We start from the raw sequence: 20,801 nt of genomic DNA, 5'->3' as shown, positions 1-20,801 counted from the left end.
GTACAGATGGATAGATGAATGATAGGCCTGTCATTCTGTGGTTGGTGGTGCTAAATGCAGAGCCAGAATAATTTTTGCCAGATAAGTATCCTTAGTTTTGGGCTTCATTGTGACCTATTTAAGCTTCTGCCAATTTATTCAAATTGTGATATTAAAGCTCCAGACAGAATGATGTCATAGTGTCAGAATTGCAACTTGCTGCTTGAGGTCAGTCAGGTTTTGATTTTAGCATTGGATATTTAAGAATGAGGAGTATGCATTTGGAAAAATTGCATATATTTGGCAGGCACAATACTAGCTGTCTTTGCTTTTCTAAAGAGTATGTAATTGAAGGTCACTCTCATTGCCTAAATCATTATTTGGGCGTAAGAGAAGGAATCCAAGGTTTTTCTCTAATTTATCTGTTATTGACTGGGCAAAAAAAGGGTCAGAGTCTACCAGAGAGCTTCTCCTCTTTCTTCACCCCTTTCTTTGAGTGGTCAGAATTTGTACATTTGTGAGTGAATGTTAGAACATGAAATGAAAAAGATTTATGTAAGGAAGTGGTGAACTATAGTTAATATAAAGTCGTTATTTTTGAAATATTAAAAAATGTGTGCATAATTTTGACCTATGACTGTTAACATAAGTTTTACCCATTTTTAATTATTTCTCCATTACTTATGGTAAAATAGGTGGTTATTTGACAGTTAAGCTTCAATAAACTATTGTTTATTTTATTAACCCTTTTGTGGGTTTGGGTTTAGCCTCTCCAATTGAGAAACTTGCTTACAAGGAAATCTACTATCTCGAGTCAGTACTTAGTGGAAAGCGGGTGTGGGTGTTGGCAAAGGTGCCGTGTATGGCTTTTCCCCATTTGTCTTCGTTATATGTCCATGATGAAAACTGTGTTTACTTATGAGTGAATTCGTGGGCTTTGTGGAGGGACATTACATAAATGTTGTAAAAGAATTCAGTATATTTATTGCTACTCAAGCACACAATAACAAAAAGGCATTGATTATTACTAATTGGAAATATATTTAATTGTGTAACGTCGAAGCATTCCCCACATGTGTTTATATTTTCTTCTTTGTCAGTGGTGAAGGAAGTGGTTCATAATATCAACATTGTCCTAGCGATTACATCAGGAACTTTATTATTAGTCCAAAAGTTAATCCCTTGACACATTACCTAACTGTTTTGTAAAATAACTGCAATAGCATGAGTTTAGCTTGTGAATAACAGAAAATCATAACTTTTAAGTGTAACCGGAAGTTATATAAAAGGCAGGGTTAAGTGTTTAGTTAGCATTTTTTTTTTTTTTTTTTTTTTTTTTTATGAAGCCTCTCCGGTCGTAGAAGTATAAATAAGAAAACAAGCTTTAAGTTCTTTCTGTCTCAACTACATATAAAGTAAAATAACTTATTTTACAGGGGATATGAAGCAGTCTTAGATTGTAGGGGACAGTCTAGTGTGTAGTTTCACCATTCCCGGGCCTCTAGAATTTAAAATGGTCAACTGAGATTTCAGTTCCAACTAATTGTTATGTTTTCAGAGAGCAGGCTTTCTATACAAGGTCGCTGAGAGTAGGAAGGAGAAATTGCTCAGTTGTGTTCCTTACCAGATGTAAATTGTTGTGTAACAAAGCTTTAGTTGCATAGGGTTAGCATAGTACATTCACTGAGAAAAAGAATAGTAGAAAAGGAATGTTCCAAAGCATCCCCTGTAGACATATTTTCTGGCCTTAGCTGCATGTGTCAGTGTAAGTCAGTAGGTGACCCCAGACTCTTCAAGTCAGTGGATGTCTGTTTGATATAGTGACAGAACTACTACTCATGAATACACATCTGGGTTCAAATACGCCCGAAATGTGGAGTCTGTTCTAAAGCTATTGCAGAGATGGGGTTTCTGAAACACATAATAAACATTTGTTGAGGCCCTACTATGTTCCTACTAAGTACTTGTTCCTGGGGATGCAAAGCTATTATAGATAAGGTAGAACTGTGCACTTGACCTGTTGAGGAATTCAGAAACCAGCACGGAGCCAGGCATATAAATGGACCATTGCCATGTCGCACGGAAAGGGCTGTAATACAGACTATACAAAGGGCAGTGGGGGCAAAGTGGAGAACAGCTGCCTTGCTTTTTTGGCCCCTGTTCAGACACTTGTCTGTCTGGATTCTGCCGGCCACTGCCTTCAGAACAGCATTATTGTACTCTTGTTGGAAATGCTGAGGTGAGGAGGGTGAGGAAATGATTGCTAATCAGTATGGTAGGAATGATGATTTATTCATGTGAGGTTCCTGAGCATGGTTTTCACGAGCGTCTTAGCCAGGTGATGGAAAGTGGAAGAAACAATTTTCTGTCTAATAGATACCAAATGTACTGAGCATATGTGGCTGTTCAGGAAATTAAAAAATAATTAATTGATGCCAAAGAGCAAAGCAAGTCGAGTACCTGTCTACATTTTTGTCTTGCTGTCCTTGTCGTTTATTTGAAATTGCATTACTGAAAGAGTTTTAAAAGCCTTTAAAAAGTGATGACAAACAGTCTTTTGCTGCCTTTTCCCCTCAGTACATTTAGTACATTTGTCAGGCTTGGAATATAATTCATTCTCTATCTTTATAATTTTACTGTGACCATAATATATTTTAAAGTTTGTCAACCAAAGTTGCTTGGATTATATGCAACTATTTAAAAGAAATAAAGAGTAAGTGTTCTTTTCTAAGTTGAATTCCTCATACTTCTGGGAAGAACATTGCATGTGGAGTAAAATTTAGGTTTTGGATGCCTATTGTTTGTATTTGTTGGGTTTGAGAATATCATCTTCCTTGGGCACTTGGAACAGGGAATATCATTTATTTGAATTACTCTTCACGTATTTCCTTTTCCTCAGTGAAGTTGTTATGTGTTAGCAGAATCATGGGTCCTGGTAGACTTGGATAGATGATAACACATTAAGTGTCTGGGCAATTTTGTTTAGTACTGAGTTAAGTTCTGAATTTGCGCTTAACTAAATGATGTGATCCCACAGTTTGCTAGTACTTATGACTTCTAGGAAAAGCTTTTGATAAAAGATTTAAAGGAATCCTCCCAAGAGTTACCTTGGTTTATCCTTAAAGGAATCCTCCCAAGGGTTACCTTGGTTTATCCTTATGATATAGGGCATACATTTAGCAGAAGTAATCAGTTAGTAATCTTTTAACTCGTATAAAATTTTAACCATTCAGATTTTGAATCAACATCTTAACTTTCTTTCAGAGTTGCTTTATATGCTGTCTATTGAGTTCATCATTCACTTATCATATTCCAACTATAGAGAGAGATTTATAAATAACCATAGCATCTTGTAGAAGATAGTAAGTGCTGTGATATGGTATAAGGGCTGTGACATGGTGTGAGGTGGAGGTGAATCTTGCTGAGGGTGAAAAGTTGGTGTAGAGTGCAACATGTGGGAGGTACTATCCAGCTATTAACTTGAATGTTTTAGGTTCCAGTGAGATGGAGGACATATCAGGCTGAAGGAATGATGAGGTAAAAAGGGAGATTGAGGAGTGAAAGAAGGTAAAGTTAGAGGAAGATGAAGAGGCTTTGACCACTGTGTTAAGGAATTTGGGCTTTATTTATTTTGTAGACGTAGAACCATTGAAATCTTTGAGCAGAATGGCAAAAAGTCAAGGCTATGGTGTGATAGATTATTCTATTGACTCTATAAAAGCGGGTTAAGAGAAAAGAAACTTAAAAGTGGGAATAATGATCAAGAGGAATTAAAATGGACTAGGCAAGAAATAATGAAGGGCTAAGCTAGGGAACTGAGAGTAGGTAGGCAAGCGTTGGTTCAAATGTGGGAGGCATTTTGAAGGTAAAATCTACAGGTCCTTGGTGACCCTTCAGAGACAAAGGATGAAAGAGAAAGTGAAGTGAAAGTGACTCTTGAGGTTTTCAGCCTAGTTAACTCTGAAGGCAGTGGTGCCCTTAATGATATAAGGAACACAGGAAGAAAAAGAGGAAGCTTGGGAGTTGGTGCATGATAAGTTTATTTTTGGCCATGTTGGGTTCAACATGCCAGAGAGAAATCCATTTTGAAGTCAGAAAATTGAATGTACACTTCAAGAGAGAAGTTGTAACTAGAGACATATGTTTGGTAGATATGCCCATAGAGGTAGCATTTCAAGCTATGGAACAGCAAGAGATTTGCAAGGCAGAGTGGAAGGTGAAAGTCAGAAAAAAAGTCATAGAGATTGGAAGTTTTGATTGTGTGTCATGTTGTATCTGCAGTTCGATGGCAGTGAAGGAAAAGGAATCCCTCAAAGAGGAGCGATAAGAGAGGTAGGAAAAGAATTGGAGCATTTTGATGTTTTTGGGTAGAGACAACTTCCATAAGGAGATAGTTTCACATTCTGAGAAAATTGAATTCAAGTGGAGAAAACACAGTAGGATGAAAATTTAAGAAGTCATTGAATTTCATGGGTAGAGACCACTGCTGATCTTTCAGAGTAGTTTCACTTACAGGATGGGTCTAGATTGAAAAGAGAGTGTGGATTATCTAAAGATTGTTCTAAAACTGCTGCAAGTAGTGAAGGAAGAAAGTTACGATAGGCAGCTTGAGGGTTTGAGCAGAGTGTAGCTTTGTGGTGGGTGCTATAGGAGAGGTTTGTAGATTGAGGGGAAGGGATGTTGGTAGGAAATGATTTAAGGTGTACGGGAAGTTGAAATAGTTGATAAAGTGGCATCCAAGGGTGGGAGGGAAAGGCTAAGAACAAGTAAAGAGTAAATCCTTGGTAGATAAGTAACTTCCCCTTAGACAAAAGGGAAAGAAGGAAATATACAGTGTTATTTTGAGGGAATTTGTAAATTTTACATTGGGTTGTCAGGAAGTGATACAAGGTAAAACATTTGTAATGCTTAACCCATGTTTTAAAATTGTATGTTATAGAATAAACAATATATATTTTAACTGGTCTTCTACCAATTAAAGTGGGTAAATAAATAAAACATTGTTCTGTTCTCATCCTGTACATCAAGGTCATTTTAGGAACTACGCTGTGACTTAAATGATGCAACGATGCTCTTTGTATCTAGTCTCTTGGGCATATATTTAAGTTTTTCATTTTTTAAGGGTTTTAAATTTTTTTTTATGTATTTGTAATTGCTGATGTTATTCCTAGTAATGAAAGAAGCGTTTTGAAAATATCTGACTAAGCTTATAGCTCTTTAACCTATTAATATTTCAATAATTGTTACACTCGTATTATCTTCCAATAGCCATACCAAAAATAATTATAAAATGTTCTGCCTGTTAAAAAATTCACATCAGTGAGTATGGATGGACTATATTCCACATCAGGAAGAAGGCCCTGGGCTTCTCAGCCTTGTTTGCTGCTTTCCTGCACAAAACATTACAGACTTTTGTAAAAAAGGTTTAGGGCACTATAAAGAACTTTAGGAGCTAAAAACAAAATGGTCAGTACCCTTAGTTCTAATTCTCATGATTTTGTCATGTTGTGGTAAAATATAAAATATGGAAGGAAAAGAAACAGGATAGAGTAGTGAGTGCTAACTATGTGTCAGGTCCTGTGCAGAGCACTTTACGTTTTCTCTTCTAAGAATTAGAACATCCTAAGGGGTTTCCAGAAGAAGAAACTGGCGCATAGTTTTAAAGCTAGTAAATGGCCTCATCGTAGATTTGATTGATTCTAATGTCTGTTCATAGTGGGAAGATTCAAGCACACTTCTCCAATGGAGTAAAAGGACTCTATCTCTTTCCATGAGAAGTAAATCAAAAGGATCTTTACCTTCTATATTTGATAGCATCAAATTCTTTCCCAAACTTTGTACTCATTTTTTTAGGCCGGTTTCTTCAATATATTATAGATATCCTGTTTGTAACATTATCTTACTTCTTCTGAGAGGTTCTTCTTTTGTTCCTTTCCTCTTGTTCCTCCTTCCCTTCATTAAATATACATTGCACATCTATATGCAAGATTCTACATTAAGTGATGGAGGTAGACCAGTGAGATTAGATAGGTTCTCCACCCTTAAGGAAGTTTCATTCTCATTTGGAAGAGAGATCCTGAACAAACGAATACACAATTGCCATTTTAATTACAGATAGTCAATTATTTAATGGTGCTTCTTATATCAGTCTTCTAAAGAAACTTTCATTGAAAACCATAAAGGAGTTGTTAGTTCCCTCCAAATCCTACTTTAATTGATACACTATACTCATAACCAATTTTATATGTTCACTTTGTTTTGTAGAAACTTTTGTGTTAATTTTATACTTTTTACATTTCATGCTGCGTATATTTTTGTACTTTTGTATACTAGTGATGATTTGCTAAATCAAAATGGAAAGAACCTAAAGAACTCATAGATGCTTTTTATCATGGTGATGTACTATTATGTAACTGCAATGAGGGATCTTTTACAACATTTACATGAGGAACATAGACAAGGGATTCTTTCAGGTTTTCTGTACCGTCTTTAAAAAAGTAGGATATTTCACTTTGCCCGTATATTACTTGGTTTAATATAACTGAATGCTCCATGAAGTGAGGTGTGTTTCATAATGCAAGTTGGCTATTATATAGACACAGTTCCTTACTGTTGAAGCTTCCATGGGCTTCAGTAGAATTTCTTCCTACGTTTTAGGTGCTGGTTTGAACTTTGTTTGCAAGAAATATATTAGGTGACCTAATACCTCTGTTACCTTTTGGCTGGAAATTTTAATTAGGGCACAGTCAGGAAACTCTTTAAAATGCAAGAGTGTTCCAAAAATAATTAATGGCTTTGAAAATTCTTGTAGCACTAGTAAATCCTGTTTATATGTGTGCCTTTGCTTTGATTTGATTGAAAATATATTTATGGTGAATACATATTCATGTATTTATCGAAATACATATATAGTATGTATGGATTAGGCATATTTTTATGTATGTCAAACAATGAAGACATATACAGAAAGACCTGCTTAAAAAATCTTTAAATACATTTAAACAAATACAGGCAGTTGTATACTGTTATGGCGAGAGTATCTGACTCTTAAGTCCAGACATCATGGTTCTGAGCAGTAAACTCAGGTAGGTTCCATTTCTTTGTTGTAGTATTGTCATGTCAGAAGGAGGGAATTGGTCTTGGTGATGTCCAAGGTCTTCTTTAGCTAGCTCTAAAATCCTTTTGAGTCAATGACTATAATGACATTTGTAGCCTAATTCCAATACTAACTGTTGTGTTTTAGTTCAAAAGCAAAGAGTAACATTGCTAATGAACCAATCCTTTCATGCACCAGTCGATTCTCAAGTGCAAATTTAGACTACTGTGACCTATAAGTGCCTTGATGAACTGACTCTAGCCTGTTTTAGATCTACTCACCCATGGGTTTTTTGGTCCCCGTTCCCTCCCACCCCCCACACACACCTCTTTGAATGACTGCCTTGCCTGCTCTCTTTCCACACCCTACTTTTCTTGTTCCTCTCAAGCCTTTGTACACCCCTTTGCCCGGAATATTCCTTTTATAAATTTAGGTGTGCCTTTGTTGACCCTCACATGTAGACCTGAGTGAACGGCGTCATCTCTCCTCTAGCCCTCCATACTCTCCTTTACAGTACTCACATTCTCCTGTAATGCTTTGCTAAGCCACTGGTGTTTTTCACTAGAAAACTTCGGGAGGACATGTCTGTGATTTATTTCTTCCTGTATTCCTTAGGGCCTGAAACAATGCCTGACACAAACGTTTGTAGAATTAAAAAATGGTTACTAAAGTTCATGTAAATTTGCAAATGGAATAAAATAAAAATGTAAATGAGTTTAGCCAGGGATCATTAATTACATGCTTGATTCTAATTAAATTGTGATGTAGCTAGAAAGATCAGCCTAAGATTCAGAAGATGCAGCCTCTTGTGTTGGATTAATGACTTTTTAATAGTTTCTTAATCTTTGTAGTTCTTAGTGTTTTTTTTTTTCAATCTGAAAATGAATGGATTGGACAGGATCTTTACTAAGATCCCTTAGAGCAAGAATTACATTGCTCCTGAGTTAATTATAGAGAGCTTGGTCTCTTCTGCCAGACTCCTTGAGGAAGGAAGTATGTTCCAGTCATCTATAATTTCCTGGCACAGAGCTCGGTACCTGGTATATCGTGGTTATTCAAACAATGTTACTGGATAAAGCAATACATTCCCGGATAGAATTACGATTTAAATAAAGAAAATGAGGAAACGATCAAGTAGAGAATAGAAAATTAAAAATGTGTGAACATATTAAAGAAGAGTGATTTGGAATGTCTGAAGAAAGTACTGAGGAGGAATTTTTTATTTATCAGTTAAATTAGTCACCAGTGGAAGAAATGAATTTGGAACTGCCTAGTGCCCCGCCACAAGTTAATAACTTATCAGTCTGTGACGTGTTGTACCACGTTTTATGTTGCTGAATTACACTGTGCCTGCTGCAGGATGTTGGTAGTGATATTTTTGAAATTTGTGCATGCTTATGACGCTATTTTTTAGTTTTAAGAATTGAAAAACTATATTGTATATTAACTAGGATTTGTTAAATCATTGACGTCTTTGTGACTTCATCTGTCTTTAGGGGAGAATGAGCTTTTTTGACTATATCAGAGTGACACCAAAATAGTGTAAACAAAGCTTCCTCAGCCCTTTTAACTATACTTTTGTAAAAATAAGTTATTTGCTGTCTGAACCTTTCTGTTTCTTTAGGAGATCAAAACAATGTTTTTATATTTAAACTATGCCTATACTTTCGGGTTATTGACTTGAATAATAGTATAGTTCCATCATGAAAATGCGAAAGTAATATAATCATACTATTTATGTATAATATATATATAAAGTATTCTGGAACCAGTCAACCAAGCCTTCTGTACATCCATTTGTTAGTTCTGTACTATATGCTACACAATTCTGTTTTAGGAACTGTATACAAAGAGGAGGAAGATATAAAATTGTCATCAGCTAGTATGAGAAATGATCGATAGCAAGATTTTTCTCCCCATAAAACCATGATATGGCTATTTCTTAAAGACAGCAAGTGAGCTAGCATGTTTAAGAGTATTTTTCATTTGTTGACTTTTTGTTTGTGCTTCTTGAATTATTATTGTTCAACCGCTTTCTATTTGGCCCAGGCACTTTTATGAGTACTCAGCAGTGTAGCCATGTTTTGTGGAACCTGAAAAATGGAGGGGTCCTTTTAATAACCAAGAATACACATATAAAAGTACACATACAAAATTGGGTATGAAAGTTAAATTTTTTAGAACAATAAAGTCACAACAAGTAATTTTTTAAAAAATTGATAAATTCATAAACATCAGAGAATCTTGACTCTGTACATTTCATACTTTGATTCTCTTCCATTGTACACATATACCTCCCATTCTGGGTATCACTGGACACATTCAAATGACCAGATTTGACCTGGACCTTCCTGCTGTCTGGGCTAGTCAGCACCATGGGCACTTGAACTGTTCCTGAAGCCATTCTTTCATCACAATTGCTGACAACAATTTAACTAGTTCCAGAAGTGACTGTGTACTTCACACATACTTTCCACTAAAACAAAACTAAATGTGTTTCCAACTCAAATTCCAATTAGCCAGATTCCAAAAATGCCCATGGCTAGTCCAATGCCACTCAACAGGAGGTTCAGTGTGATGGAAGGAGAGTCAGACTGGAAAAAGAGAAATCTTCACCAGTTGTGTTTAAAATAGCTTGCTCTAGACAATTTGAAAAAAAAAAGAAGATGAAGGCCTTAGAAGACAGCAAGTATCTCTGGGACCCTCACATTAATACGTCACTAACTTCTCACTAAATATGCCTGCATGAGTACATTTTGCCTTTGGTAAGATTGTGCACCTTACGTACTCGTATGGTTTTGTGCAATTACCTATGATTTCATTAAAAAAATTAATTGGTTGGTTCCTTATGGCCTGGTTTGAAGGGTAAGAAGGACTAAGTCACATGAATGTGTGGAAGTGAATATAGGAGTTGAATTACCACCTTGTCTTGCAAGCGGAAGGTCTTTTCAGGTCTGCAGGCAGCCATAAACCCTCCAGTGGTTGGGTGGCACCTGATGGAATGACAGAACTGTTATGTACCACATGTTCATAGGCCTGGGAGATAATAGTGGAGTGGAAAAGACTCATTCTGACCGAACACCCTTTTATTACTTAATAATTCAGTTATTAAAATTGCACCTCTTTGTTTTTTCTCCTCGGGGTTAAGAACAATATACCCAAACATTAACTAAAATCTATGAAAGCATTTTAGCTGGAAGTTCAATGTAGTAAAATAATCCATACATATGAGACATTGGGTTACCAGCAGAAGAGGCTCATTTCCTCATTTTTTATTTAAAAAAGAGACTGTTGATAGTATATAATAGTTGGCACCTTGAAGTTTTCTTAACTCATGAACAGTGGGACATTGTAGAAGGGAGAATGAAAACTTCAAGGGTTGAGTGTAAAGGTATGACAAAGAAAAAAGAAAACAAACAAAAACAAAACTGAATGGGAGGAGAAAATAGGATTCTAATTGTGAAAATAGGATTCTAATTGTATTAAGATAGATGCAAATATTTGTCAGTCCTGTGTTGATGTTAGTAATTTTAAGATCCAAATTTATATTAGGCAAAGTGAAGAAATAGTACTGTTTCTCTGTTTTTCTATGAAAGTATTGTCATTCATATTAAATGTTTTATTTTTGTCTTTGTTTTTAGGTCAGACTGTGCCAAAATCCCAAACTTCAGTTGAAAAATAGCCCACCATATATACTTGATATTTTACCTGATACATATCAGCATTTGAGACTTATATTGAGTAAATATGATGACAACCAGAAACTTGCCCAACTCAGTGAGAATGAATATTTTAAAATCTACATTGATAGTCTAATGAAAAAGTCAAAACGGGCAATAAGACTCTTTAAAGAAGGCAAGGAGAGGATGTATGAAGAGCAGTCACAGGACAGGTAAGAATATTGGAGACTTTATTTTTCTTAGGGTCATTTTGCTTTTTGCTTCATGGGCAGCATAAATGTCACCATGTGTTTGGGGGGAAATGTCATTTCATATGTGTATTCACTTTTCACATTATTTAAACCTTACAGTTTTACATAAATTTATGATAATATCGACCTCATGAGATCGTGTTCCTATTTTTTTAATAGACATTATGTTTTAGAGCAGTTTTGGATTTACAGAAAAATAACTCAGGAAGCACAGAGTTCCCATATTCAGTTATTTCTGTTATTAATATCTTGTATAGTGCAGTGCACTTGTTACAACTGATGAACCAATGTTGATACAGAATTATTAACTAAAGTTCATAGTTTATATTAGGGTTCACTCTGTTGCCCAGTTCCACGGGCTTTGACATTGTATAATGTCATGTATCTACTATTACAGTATCATATAAAATAGTTTCATTGCTCAAAAATGCCCTGTGCTCCTCTCTATGGTTTTGCCTTCTTCTGAAAGTCGTAGTTGAAATCATACCATATGTAACATTTTCAGACTGGCTTCCCTCAATAATATGCATTTAAGTTTCTCCCGTGTCTTTTCATAGTTTGATGGCGCATTTATTTTTATCACTGAATGATACTGAACTACATGGGTGTGCCATAGTTTGTTCAGCCATTCACCTATTGACGGACATCTTGGTTGCTTCCAGTTTTTGGCAATTATTGATAAAGCTGTTGTAAATATTCACATGCAAATGTTTGTGTGGGCATAAGCTTTTAGTAGCTTGTTGGAGTAAATACTTGGGAGCATGATTGCTTGATCTTTTGGTGAGCCTATGTTTAGCTTTGTAAGAAACCACCAAACTGTCTTCCAAAGTAGCTGTACTGTTGTACATTCCCACTGGCGATGAATGAGAGTTCCTGGTACTCCGTATCCATGAGCATTTGATATCGGAGACAGAGTCTTTAACACACAGTCTCAATTGGATGTGTGGGTATGATAGATGTGGGTGGGAGATCTAGCTTCGATTCCCGTACTTCATTAAGTAAGAAACTAGACGGGGTGGCAAAGACTGAAGTGACCTCAACTGACTGACTCCTTATTTTATAGCCAGAATTCTTGACTTAGAATCTTTTCATTAAAGTTTGTTGTTTGGCTATTCCAGTGTTAATTTTTATGATCTATCTTAAACCCAATAAAGAAAATAATAGCGTTTGTCATTTCTGAGATGTTTTAAATATATCTAGAATATTCACTGACAAGTGATAACCTATTTAGATTTCCAAACTGAAAAACAAATGCAGTATTAATTTAAATATATATCTTAACATAGTTAAGTTGACTTTCAGTTTAAGTCACTGAACCTGTCTGGATTTTAGTTTCCTTACATATAGGAGAACCTCTATGAAACCTCTAATACTTCTTTCAGATTGGGAAATATTAGCCTAATGAAATACAGGATTATATAAAACAAAATTCAGTTAATCTAGGTGTGTAGATTATGAAGTTGTAAATACCAGCCAGATAACTCAGAGTAAGTAAAACCATCAGATTCAAACATAGAAAAACCCTCTGCCAAATGTAAAATGGCATAAATATTTACTTATTTATAATTTGCTCTCTAAATTAGTGATGAACCCAAACATAATCATAGGAGTCTAACTACTTATGTAACTGTGGGCTCATCACTTAATATTCTTGGACCACAGTTTACACATCTTGTAGGTGGCGAATCTTCCAATTGCCTTTTACCTGTAAAACACTAAGACTCTCCAGGACTACTAAGGGGGGATTGCCACAAAGAGCTAGAAGTAAAGTAGAAACATATAGTGATTGTTTCTTTTTATAGACCTTTCAGGAATAGCCAGTGTTTCTGTTGTTTCTCCGAAAATAAGACCTAGCTGGACAATCAGCTCTACTGTGTCTTGAGCAAAAATTAATATAAGACCCGGTATAATATAATATAATAAAGTCTTATATAAGTCTTATATAATATAATATATTATATTATATAAGACTTATATAAGACCGGGTTTTGTATTAATTTTTGCTCCAAAAGATGCATTTGAGCTGAATGTCTGGCTAGGTCTCATTTTCGGGGAAACGGGGTATGGGAAGTCAGATGTTTATGTTTAAAACCATATTTTCACTTTGTAGTTCTTCCATCGATCTAATAAAACTAAGTTGTTTTAGAAATACCTTTATAATTCTTATTTAAGTTTAGTAGCCCTGAAATTCTTCCTGATCCAGCAAAGTAATCCATTATACTTTACATTTTAGGGTATCAGGGCAGTGAGAAGGTGTGTAACTTCTAGGTTTAGGAATTGGAGTTGGTACAATGTTTTAATTGGATGTAGTAATATATGATGTGGTAAACTTGTATCCCCCTTTTTCATCATTGGTAACTTCAAACATTTTCTAATTCATTAGATGTCTTATAACAACCATTTCATTTATAAATTTTGATATTTTGGGCTTTTCTGTGGGAGCATATCATGGGGGAATCTCTGTAAATTTTGGTTGTGTGTAGATTTCCATAGACGATGATAGATTTCATGATCACATTGAGCAACTCTAAATTCTGTGTTTTAAGTTGTCCAAGAAAATTTTGTCACTCTCCGAAATTCAACCCTAAGACAAAGTTTATTAGTTTCTCTGCTGGTATAGCATATTCCTAATTGGATTTTACTGTTATCTGTGTCCCATTTTCTGATACTGTTCTGTGACCAGCTGTGTTTATGCAAAACTGACATTTGATAAATATCTAATCATAATCATAATGTACCATTATTGGTACGCTGTAACAAGGACATAGATTTTTGGTTTATGTTTCTTTTGGTAGTAATAATTTTTTACACATTCACTTCCAGCTTCCCTTAAGATTCCAAATGCAAACTGAGGCTAAAGTGTGCTATTGTACGTGGAGCTCTTGGGCATTTTGTTCTGTAAAATAGAAAAGAAATTTCTTAGAATGTTCTTATGGTTGTTAGGCAGCAGAGTATTCTGTTTAGTAGAATGACTTATCTAACATGAAAGACAAACTAATTACTGGGAATATTATAAATTGAACAATCTTTTTTTATTCTGCAAATAATGTCACTAAGGACATTGGTATTCAGCTAAAAATGAAGGACAGTAGTAGTAAAAATAGTAATTTGGAGTTAATTGACTAAACCAGTGAGTAGCGCCTCTAGTGAGTTGGTGCTTTATTGAAGAACATTGTGCTGGATGAGTACTTGAATCAAAATGTTTATTTTAGTGCTCCTGGTATTCAAAAATAAACTTCTTTGTGGATTTGCTTTACATGTAAGGGCAAATAGGAAATCCATTTTGAACTAGCTGTGTTTTAATTGCTAACATAGAAGTAGCTTGAGTTTTTAAAGCAGTTTCACATAGTGATAACTATAAAAACATAGAAATATAAATATAGCAAGTGGCACGCAATGTATTTCTTGTGTAGAAGGCAAGAGGTAAAAATTATAGATGAATTTATTTACTATTGAAATAGATAATGAGGGCACATGATGCTAGCCTCTTGCTCTGAGAATGGGTAGAATGATTTCTGGTAGAGGCAGGCTGCATGCCTTCTTGACTTTTACAGTAAACCTCTTCCTTCTCTAGTATCACTTTTCCTAAGTTGTTTTTTTTTTTTTTTTCAATTTTTTCTTTTTTTTTCCTCTTACAAACAATTGAACCTCACACTGAGTTGGTGCTTCTCCAGCTGAGTGTCCAAACCATTCTGTGGTGGTATTTCTGGGAAGAGTAATTCAGTGATTTTTTTTGGCACACACACGGGTTTTGTGCGTATGTGTGGATTGGGGGTTGGGAATGTTGTAGAGAAGGTAGAATTTATAGTAGTTTCAGGCACAAAGAGGAGAAACTTTATATCATGTTGCTTAAAGTTTTAGTGGCAAAAACAAAGTGGGTGTGAGGGCAGTTATAGCTGACAAATGTTCACACCGAAGGAGGTGCCTTTCTTCAGTGGTTTGCTGGCAGTTTCATCCGTTAACCATTTTAATAGTAACATTTACTCTTTCATATAACACATTATGTATTAATCACCGGCTCTGCAAATCCTGGTGTTGGACAATGATTTTAAGAACACACTGAGGAGATGGCCTAATGATACTCGGATTTTCCGTATTTTAGAACTGCTTCAGTGAACCAGAGTGCTACAACCCATTTTTTTTCCCCTCCCACACTATGGTTTACAACCACTGAAACAAAACCAAAAGTCAACTGAGGTGGAAAATAGTTCTGCATTTGATAACCTACTGTGAAGAAAATAAAGGCTTTTAAAATATTTGTGCCAGAGAGTAATACATAAATGTTGTGTTATTATTAATGTCATTTCAAAGACCTGGACCATTTCTTATGCACGTGTGTTGTAGAAACAAATCATAGTTTGCATAGCTTGTATAATAATATTCATTCCAATTAAGTTTTTTTTTTTTTTGAAAAAAGGTATTTTGGCATTAAATTAGTTCTAGGAGATGCTAGCCTCTATTTAAAATCTTTCAGGAAAAAAATCTTTTTTTCTCCGTTGACCATTTGGCTGAAAAAAGAAAAATGTATATAACTTGTTACATTAATGAAGTGCCTTCCCCCCCACCCCCAAAGAACTACAAATCACTGTGCTTGCTGTTTGTACCTGCTGTAATTCATGAGATAAGTGTATCAAGAACATTTTGGAACTGATACATTAAAGATACATGGTTAAGTTAAAAAGTGAATCGAAGACATTAGCTACAACAATAACAATAAAAGCAACAACAAAACACAAAAGCTGCAGACAAACCCACTTTTTTTCTTTTTACCACTGTATGACAGCATTACTTTGGCCAAAGAATAATGTTGCATTAATGTAAATGTTTAAATTGGTATAAACACAGAGTGTTGATTACACGGTCATTGAAGTAGTTTTGAAATTCCTCATGGGTTTTCAGTTTAGCCACATAAAGAGGTTCGCCTGTTTGCACAATTTGGGCTTTCTGTAATGGTTTTAATTGTTACTGGACCTCACAGGTTAATGGCCTTGTTTATAATGTTACTTAATTCCACATTTTCTCATAGGCAGCTCTGTGCACTGTGAGAAGGAAATGAGGAAGAGTGCTGTTGAACTGAAGGCAGGAATCTCAGGGTCTGATCCCATTTCTGTTCCAAGTGTTTTTTGTAAGCTTGGTTGATTTCCTGACTCCGATCTATGTTTTTTCAGCCTTTAAATTATTTTCTGGATAGTCACAATATTTTTTGGCTCAGATATTTCAACATCATAGAAGATGTAGTTTGTTTCAGACTAAGGCTGCTGTTAATACATTAGTTTATTAAATTTTCAAATTCAGTAGTAGTTTATAGTAGAAATTTTGTATTTATTACGGTAATCATTTACAGGAGAATTAATCTTAGGGTTATGTCTTTTATAAATAATTTGTGCACTATTGAATGAATTCCATTTATTCTATGAAATATCTATTATTTAATGGTGCATGAGAGGAAATGCTTTATATTCATTTTAAGAATAATGTACATTTTAAAAAATTAACCCAGTCTATTTCTCTTTTTTATTTACAAATGGTGAAAATTGCAGTTCTTTTGCATTTCATGAGGACAAGAGACAAGTTACAAGTAGAAAAATATGATTTCTAAATAAATCAAAATAGGTTACTGATCTTTTTTGAATCTAAGTATTTTAATATAAACACGTACAGTTGCTTAATTTTTTTTCTATATTTGTGTGTATTCTAGGTATATATTTTCCTTTTCAGTGGAAGTCTAAAGGAATTAAAAGATTAATTTTTGATATTTTAAAATGATAATGTATAACTTGAGTTCAGAGGATAAATAGTAGTCAGTCCTTTTAAAGTAGAAGTATGTCAGCCATGTACGAAATGGAATTTTCTTTAGAAAACTTGAACATCTTCCTGAAATTGACTATAAATGAATAAAAAGTTTATGAAGTCTTGATAAGAATGCTTTCATTCATATTTCAAGCATCTGGGAGATGTGAAAGTACTTTTTTAAAGTTTGGAAATGAAGGGGCTTAGTTCTGTAACACTATGAAAATAGAGGCCACAAGAAAGTTATTTAGACAAATGTTTTCAAGTTAAACAAAGAGAGTCTGTTAGAGTGGGCAGGTGAGAACTTGCAGAATCTTTGACTGTTAAGGACTTTATGGCTAACTACGTCCATGCTGCCTTGCTAACCAGATACAGAATGATTTTCTTGTTGATTTTCATGCAAGTGAAAAGTGAATGGGGTTTTCCCCAGCAGTTTCCTTTTGGGGCATAGTGTCAAAATACAAAAGAGTACAAATTATTCACATATAACTTAAAACTAAAGCCACTGTTTTTAAATAAAATGTTCACATTTAACCTATTTGTTATTTATTTCACTTACTTTTCTTTCAGCCCTGTCTTCATACCATTCAGCCCCAAATTCTTTGTTTATTAGTTGTTAAAAGTTTTATTGCAATCTATTTAATTTCCTTCCAAGTCAAATAATATATTATAAACACATGATATTGGATTTTATTTTAAAATTGGAGAATTTTTTTTCTTGCAGTTTAGTTTATCAAATGTTTATAAATTCCTGAGAGTGATCACCACTGTATTATAAGACAGTAAGCCAACTCACACGACTCAAGTGAACTTGGCGTTATGGTTGAATACCTTTTATGTTTTCAGTCTTAAGGCAGCTTATTAAAATTGATGTTTTCCTTTCAGTAAATATCTGATGACATTCAAATTTGATAATTAAAATCCAGAAGCACTTAAGAAAGAATTCCTGTTTTTAGTTTCATAATAACAATACTCCCACAAAGAAGGTTGATGAATGATGTCTTTCAAGTGGCAGATTTGTTATTTAGTTAAAGAAAGCTCCTTTGGCAGTTTTTTACAAAACCAAATTAAAGTCTGTTTATAAAACAGACAGGCTGCAGTGATAATCCTATAGCCTGAGGAATGCTTGGAAATCTAGCCCTAGAAGCATCTTTTTCTTTTTAGCCATTTAACAAAGAAGTGGAGTTTCCAGGAATCCAAACAGATTAGCATCCTGCAGGAATTGGGTAGGTCATAAAAATGTATTCGCATCTGTTTTGAAATAATTGCTTCAGAAATACTGTTTTCTAAGCCCATTTTTAATATTAATCTTTGGTCTCTTTCAACTCATTGCTAGAGCATGTGTTCTTGTTTGAGTTTGCATTTATACACATATAGTTTGCAGGATACATGTAGGAGATCATTACAAAAGATTCACACTTATAGATTCAAATAATAAAGAGAGATTGAGGTTGCCTATCTTGTTTGGTTGAACCATTCAGGCACAGATTAAACTGAAAGATAATTTAGATTTATTATTGAACTGTGTTACTTTGAATATTTGATCATGTGAACATGTACTCACAGAATTGTGGCTGCATTAGTTTCCTAGGTCTGTTTTAACAAAGTATGTACCACAAACTGAGTGGCTTAAACAACAGTAAGTTGATTCTCTCACAGTTCTGGATTCTAGAAATCTGAAATCAAGGTGTCCGCATGGCTCTGCTTCCTCCAAACCTTTTGGGGCAGGATGCTTCCAAGACTCTTTTAGCTTCTGGTAGCCCCAGGCATTCCTTGGCTTGTGGAAGCATAACTTCAATCTCTGTCTTTCTCTGGTGTTCTCCTCTATGTGGGTGAGTCAAAATTTCTCCCTTCTTACAAGAAGAGCAGCCATATTGGATCAGGGCCTGGGCTAATGACCCTATCTTAACTTTCTTATATCTACTGAGACACTATTTCTAAATAAGTTCATATTCACAGGTAGGGTTGAGATTAGAATTTCAACATATCTTTTTAGGGATCACAATTCAACCTCTAACAGTGACAAATAAGGCAGTGTAAAATTTAAACTAAGGAGGAGAAGAAAATTGAAACTCCCTGGAGTATGTTTATGACAGTGTGAAAACTTTGTTAGATAATGCCAAACAAAATTGCTTAAAATTATTTTTTTGAATGACTTGTAGCTCAATATGTTTGTAGTTTTGTTTTCAGGTTTATAATAAAAAGCATGGTGAATTAATTTATTGATTAATTTTTAAGCATATATTGAAAAGCCTGGTGAATTTAACTTTCATCAATAATAAAACTTTTATATACATTGACATGAGAATTTATAATTACCTTGTTATAATGTAACATTCTTACTGATTTTAATTTATAAAATGCCACCTCTCTTTAGAAATTATTAATACTATAACTATGTATATTTAATTGAAAGTTGTATTAATAGACCTGATTATCCTTGATTAAGAATTCCTGTTTTATTCTTTTATTTTGTGATAAACTCTGGAAGTTTAAAATAGTAAATTATGACTTACATTATTAAATCTGTTTACAAAATTTTCTGTGTTGCAAATAAAAAAAGGAGGTGGGAGGTGTTTTCTGTGTTGGTGGCATGGAGAAGGGTACATTTCACATTCACTTTGAGTCTCTAATACTAAGATAAAAAGTATTATAAGTATGATTTTAAATTAAGATTTCAGTGAATCAATTCAAGGATTTTAGCTTAAACAAAAGTAAATAATTGTTTCTCAAAATGGAATGTTAATTGGGTTAAACCAGGGGTCAGCAAACTGTACAGAACTAGATAGTAAATTTTTTAGACTCTGTCAGATGGTCTCTGGCAACTACTCAACTTTGCTTTTATAGTAGGAAAGCAGGCATAGACAATATGTAAATGAATTGGAATGGCTGTGTTTTAATAAAACTTTATTTACAAAAACATGGTAGACTAAATTTGGCATCTGGGCCGTAGTTTGCCAACTCTTGGCTTAAAGTATTAATACGAATTTTGGATGGTAAAATTTTAAAAGTGTTTTATCAACATAGACTGAGTAAATAAGTTGCATCAATTAGGAATGTGTTTGGCTAAAAGTAACAATTCCCGACCCATAGTAGTTTACCTATATCGCTCAACATGCTGTCAAGACACCCACGTTTTTTCTGGCTTTGTAATCTTGCTTAGTATTAGGATTTGCCTTTATTCTAGTCACCTTGTGGTTGTGGAATTCCTGCTAGAGCACCATAGTTTTTAAGGCTACAAGACTTGAGGAAAGAAGGGCAGCACCACCTATGGCGGTCCTCTTTCTATCATTGATCAAAAGAATGTCCTGTATGTAACCTTTCCACTCGACTTGCTCTCTCTAGCACATTTCTCTTAGGTCTTCTTAGGCCTGAAAAAAATGTGACATCTAGAACGATAGTGAAAACTTTTCGTGTACATTTTTTTCTGTTCTTGATGCCTTTCGAGGAAAAAAAATATATATATATAAAAGAAGGAACAAATATACTAGGACAGTGTCATCTCAAACTCATTATCTTTTAAAAGAGAAAACAATTGTTTCCTTTCTTCTTGAGTATTACCTCATTCTCTTTAAAACATTTGAGTACTGTTAACTTCTGTTTAGAACCAAATAAATGAAAGCAAATAATGAGTTCGTGAGGAATATTGAAATTACCTTGTTTCCCCCCAAATAAGACCTAACTGGACATCACCTCTAATGCGTCTTTTGGAGCAAAAATCAATATAAGACTGGATATTATATTATATAAGACCCGGTCTTATAGTAAAGTGAGGTAATTTCAATCTTTCTCACGAACTTATAATAAAATAAGACCGGGTCTTATATTAATTTTTGCTCCAAAAGACGCATTAGAGCTGATTATCCGATTAGGTCTTATTTTGGGGGAAACACGGTATGTTTCATAAGAATTATATCATTATCTTTGTTATCAATGTCTATACCTCAGATGCGAGGTAAATATTCCAACTCCATTTTCTATCTAGAGAAGCTAAATTGAGTGGAG

At 34.4% G+C, this 20,801-nt stretch overlaps 1 protein-coding gene across 1 annotated transcript in view; it reads left to right on the top strand.

The window, feature by feature from the left end:
- CBLB (Cbl proto-oncogene B) overlaps positions 1-20,801 on the top strand; it is a 210,583-nt gene that overhangs the window by 2,737 nt on the left and 187,045 nt on the right. Inside the window, 1 exon segment of the mRNA XM_033131542.1 lies at positions 10,717-10,967. Within this exon segment, the coding sequence (XP_032987433.1) occupies positions 10,717-10,967 (251 nt within the window).

The sequence above is a fragment of the Rhinolophus ferrumequinum genome, chromosome 2 (assembly GCF_004115265.2).
Source record: "Rhinolophus ferrumequinum isolate MPI-CBG mRhiFer1 chromosome 2, mRhiFer1_v1.p, whole genome shotgun sequence".
Taxonomy (NCBI): Eukaryota; Metazoa; Chordata; class Mammalia; order Chiroptera; family Rhinolophidae; genus Rhinolophus; species Rhinolophus ferrumequinum.
This window is presented reverse-complemented; position numbering and strand designations above follow the sequence as displayed.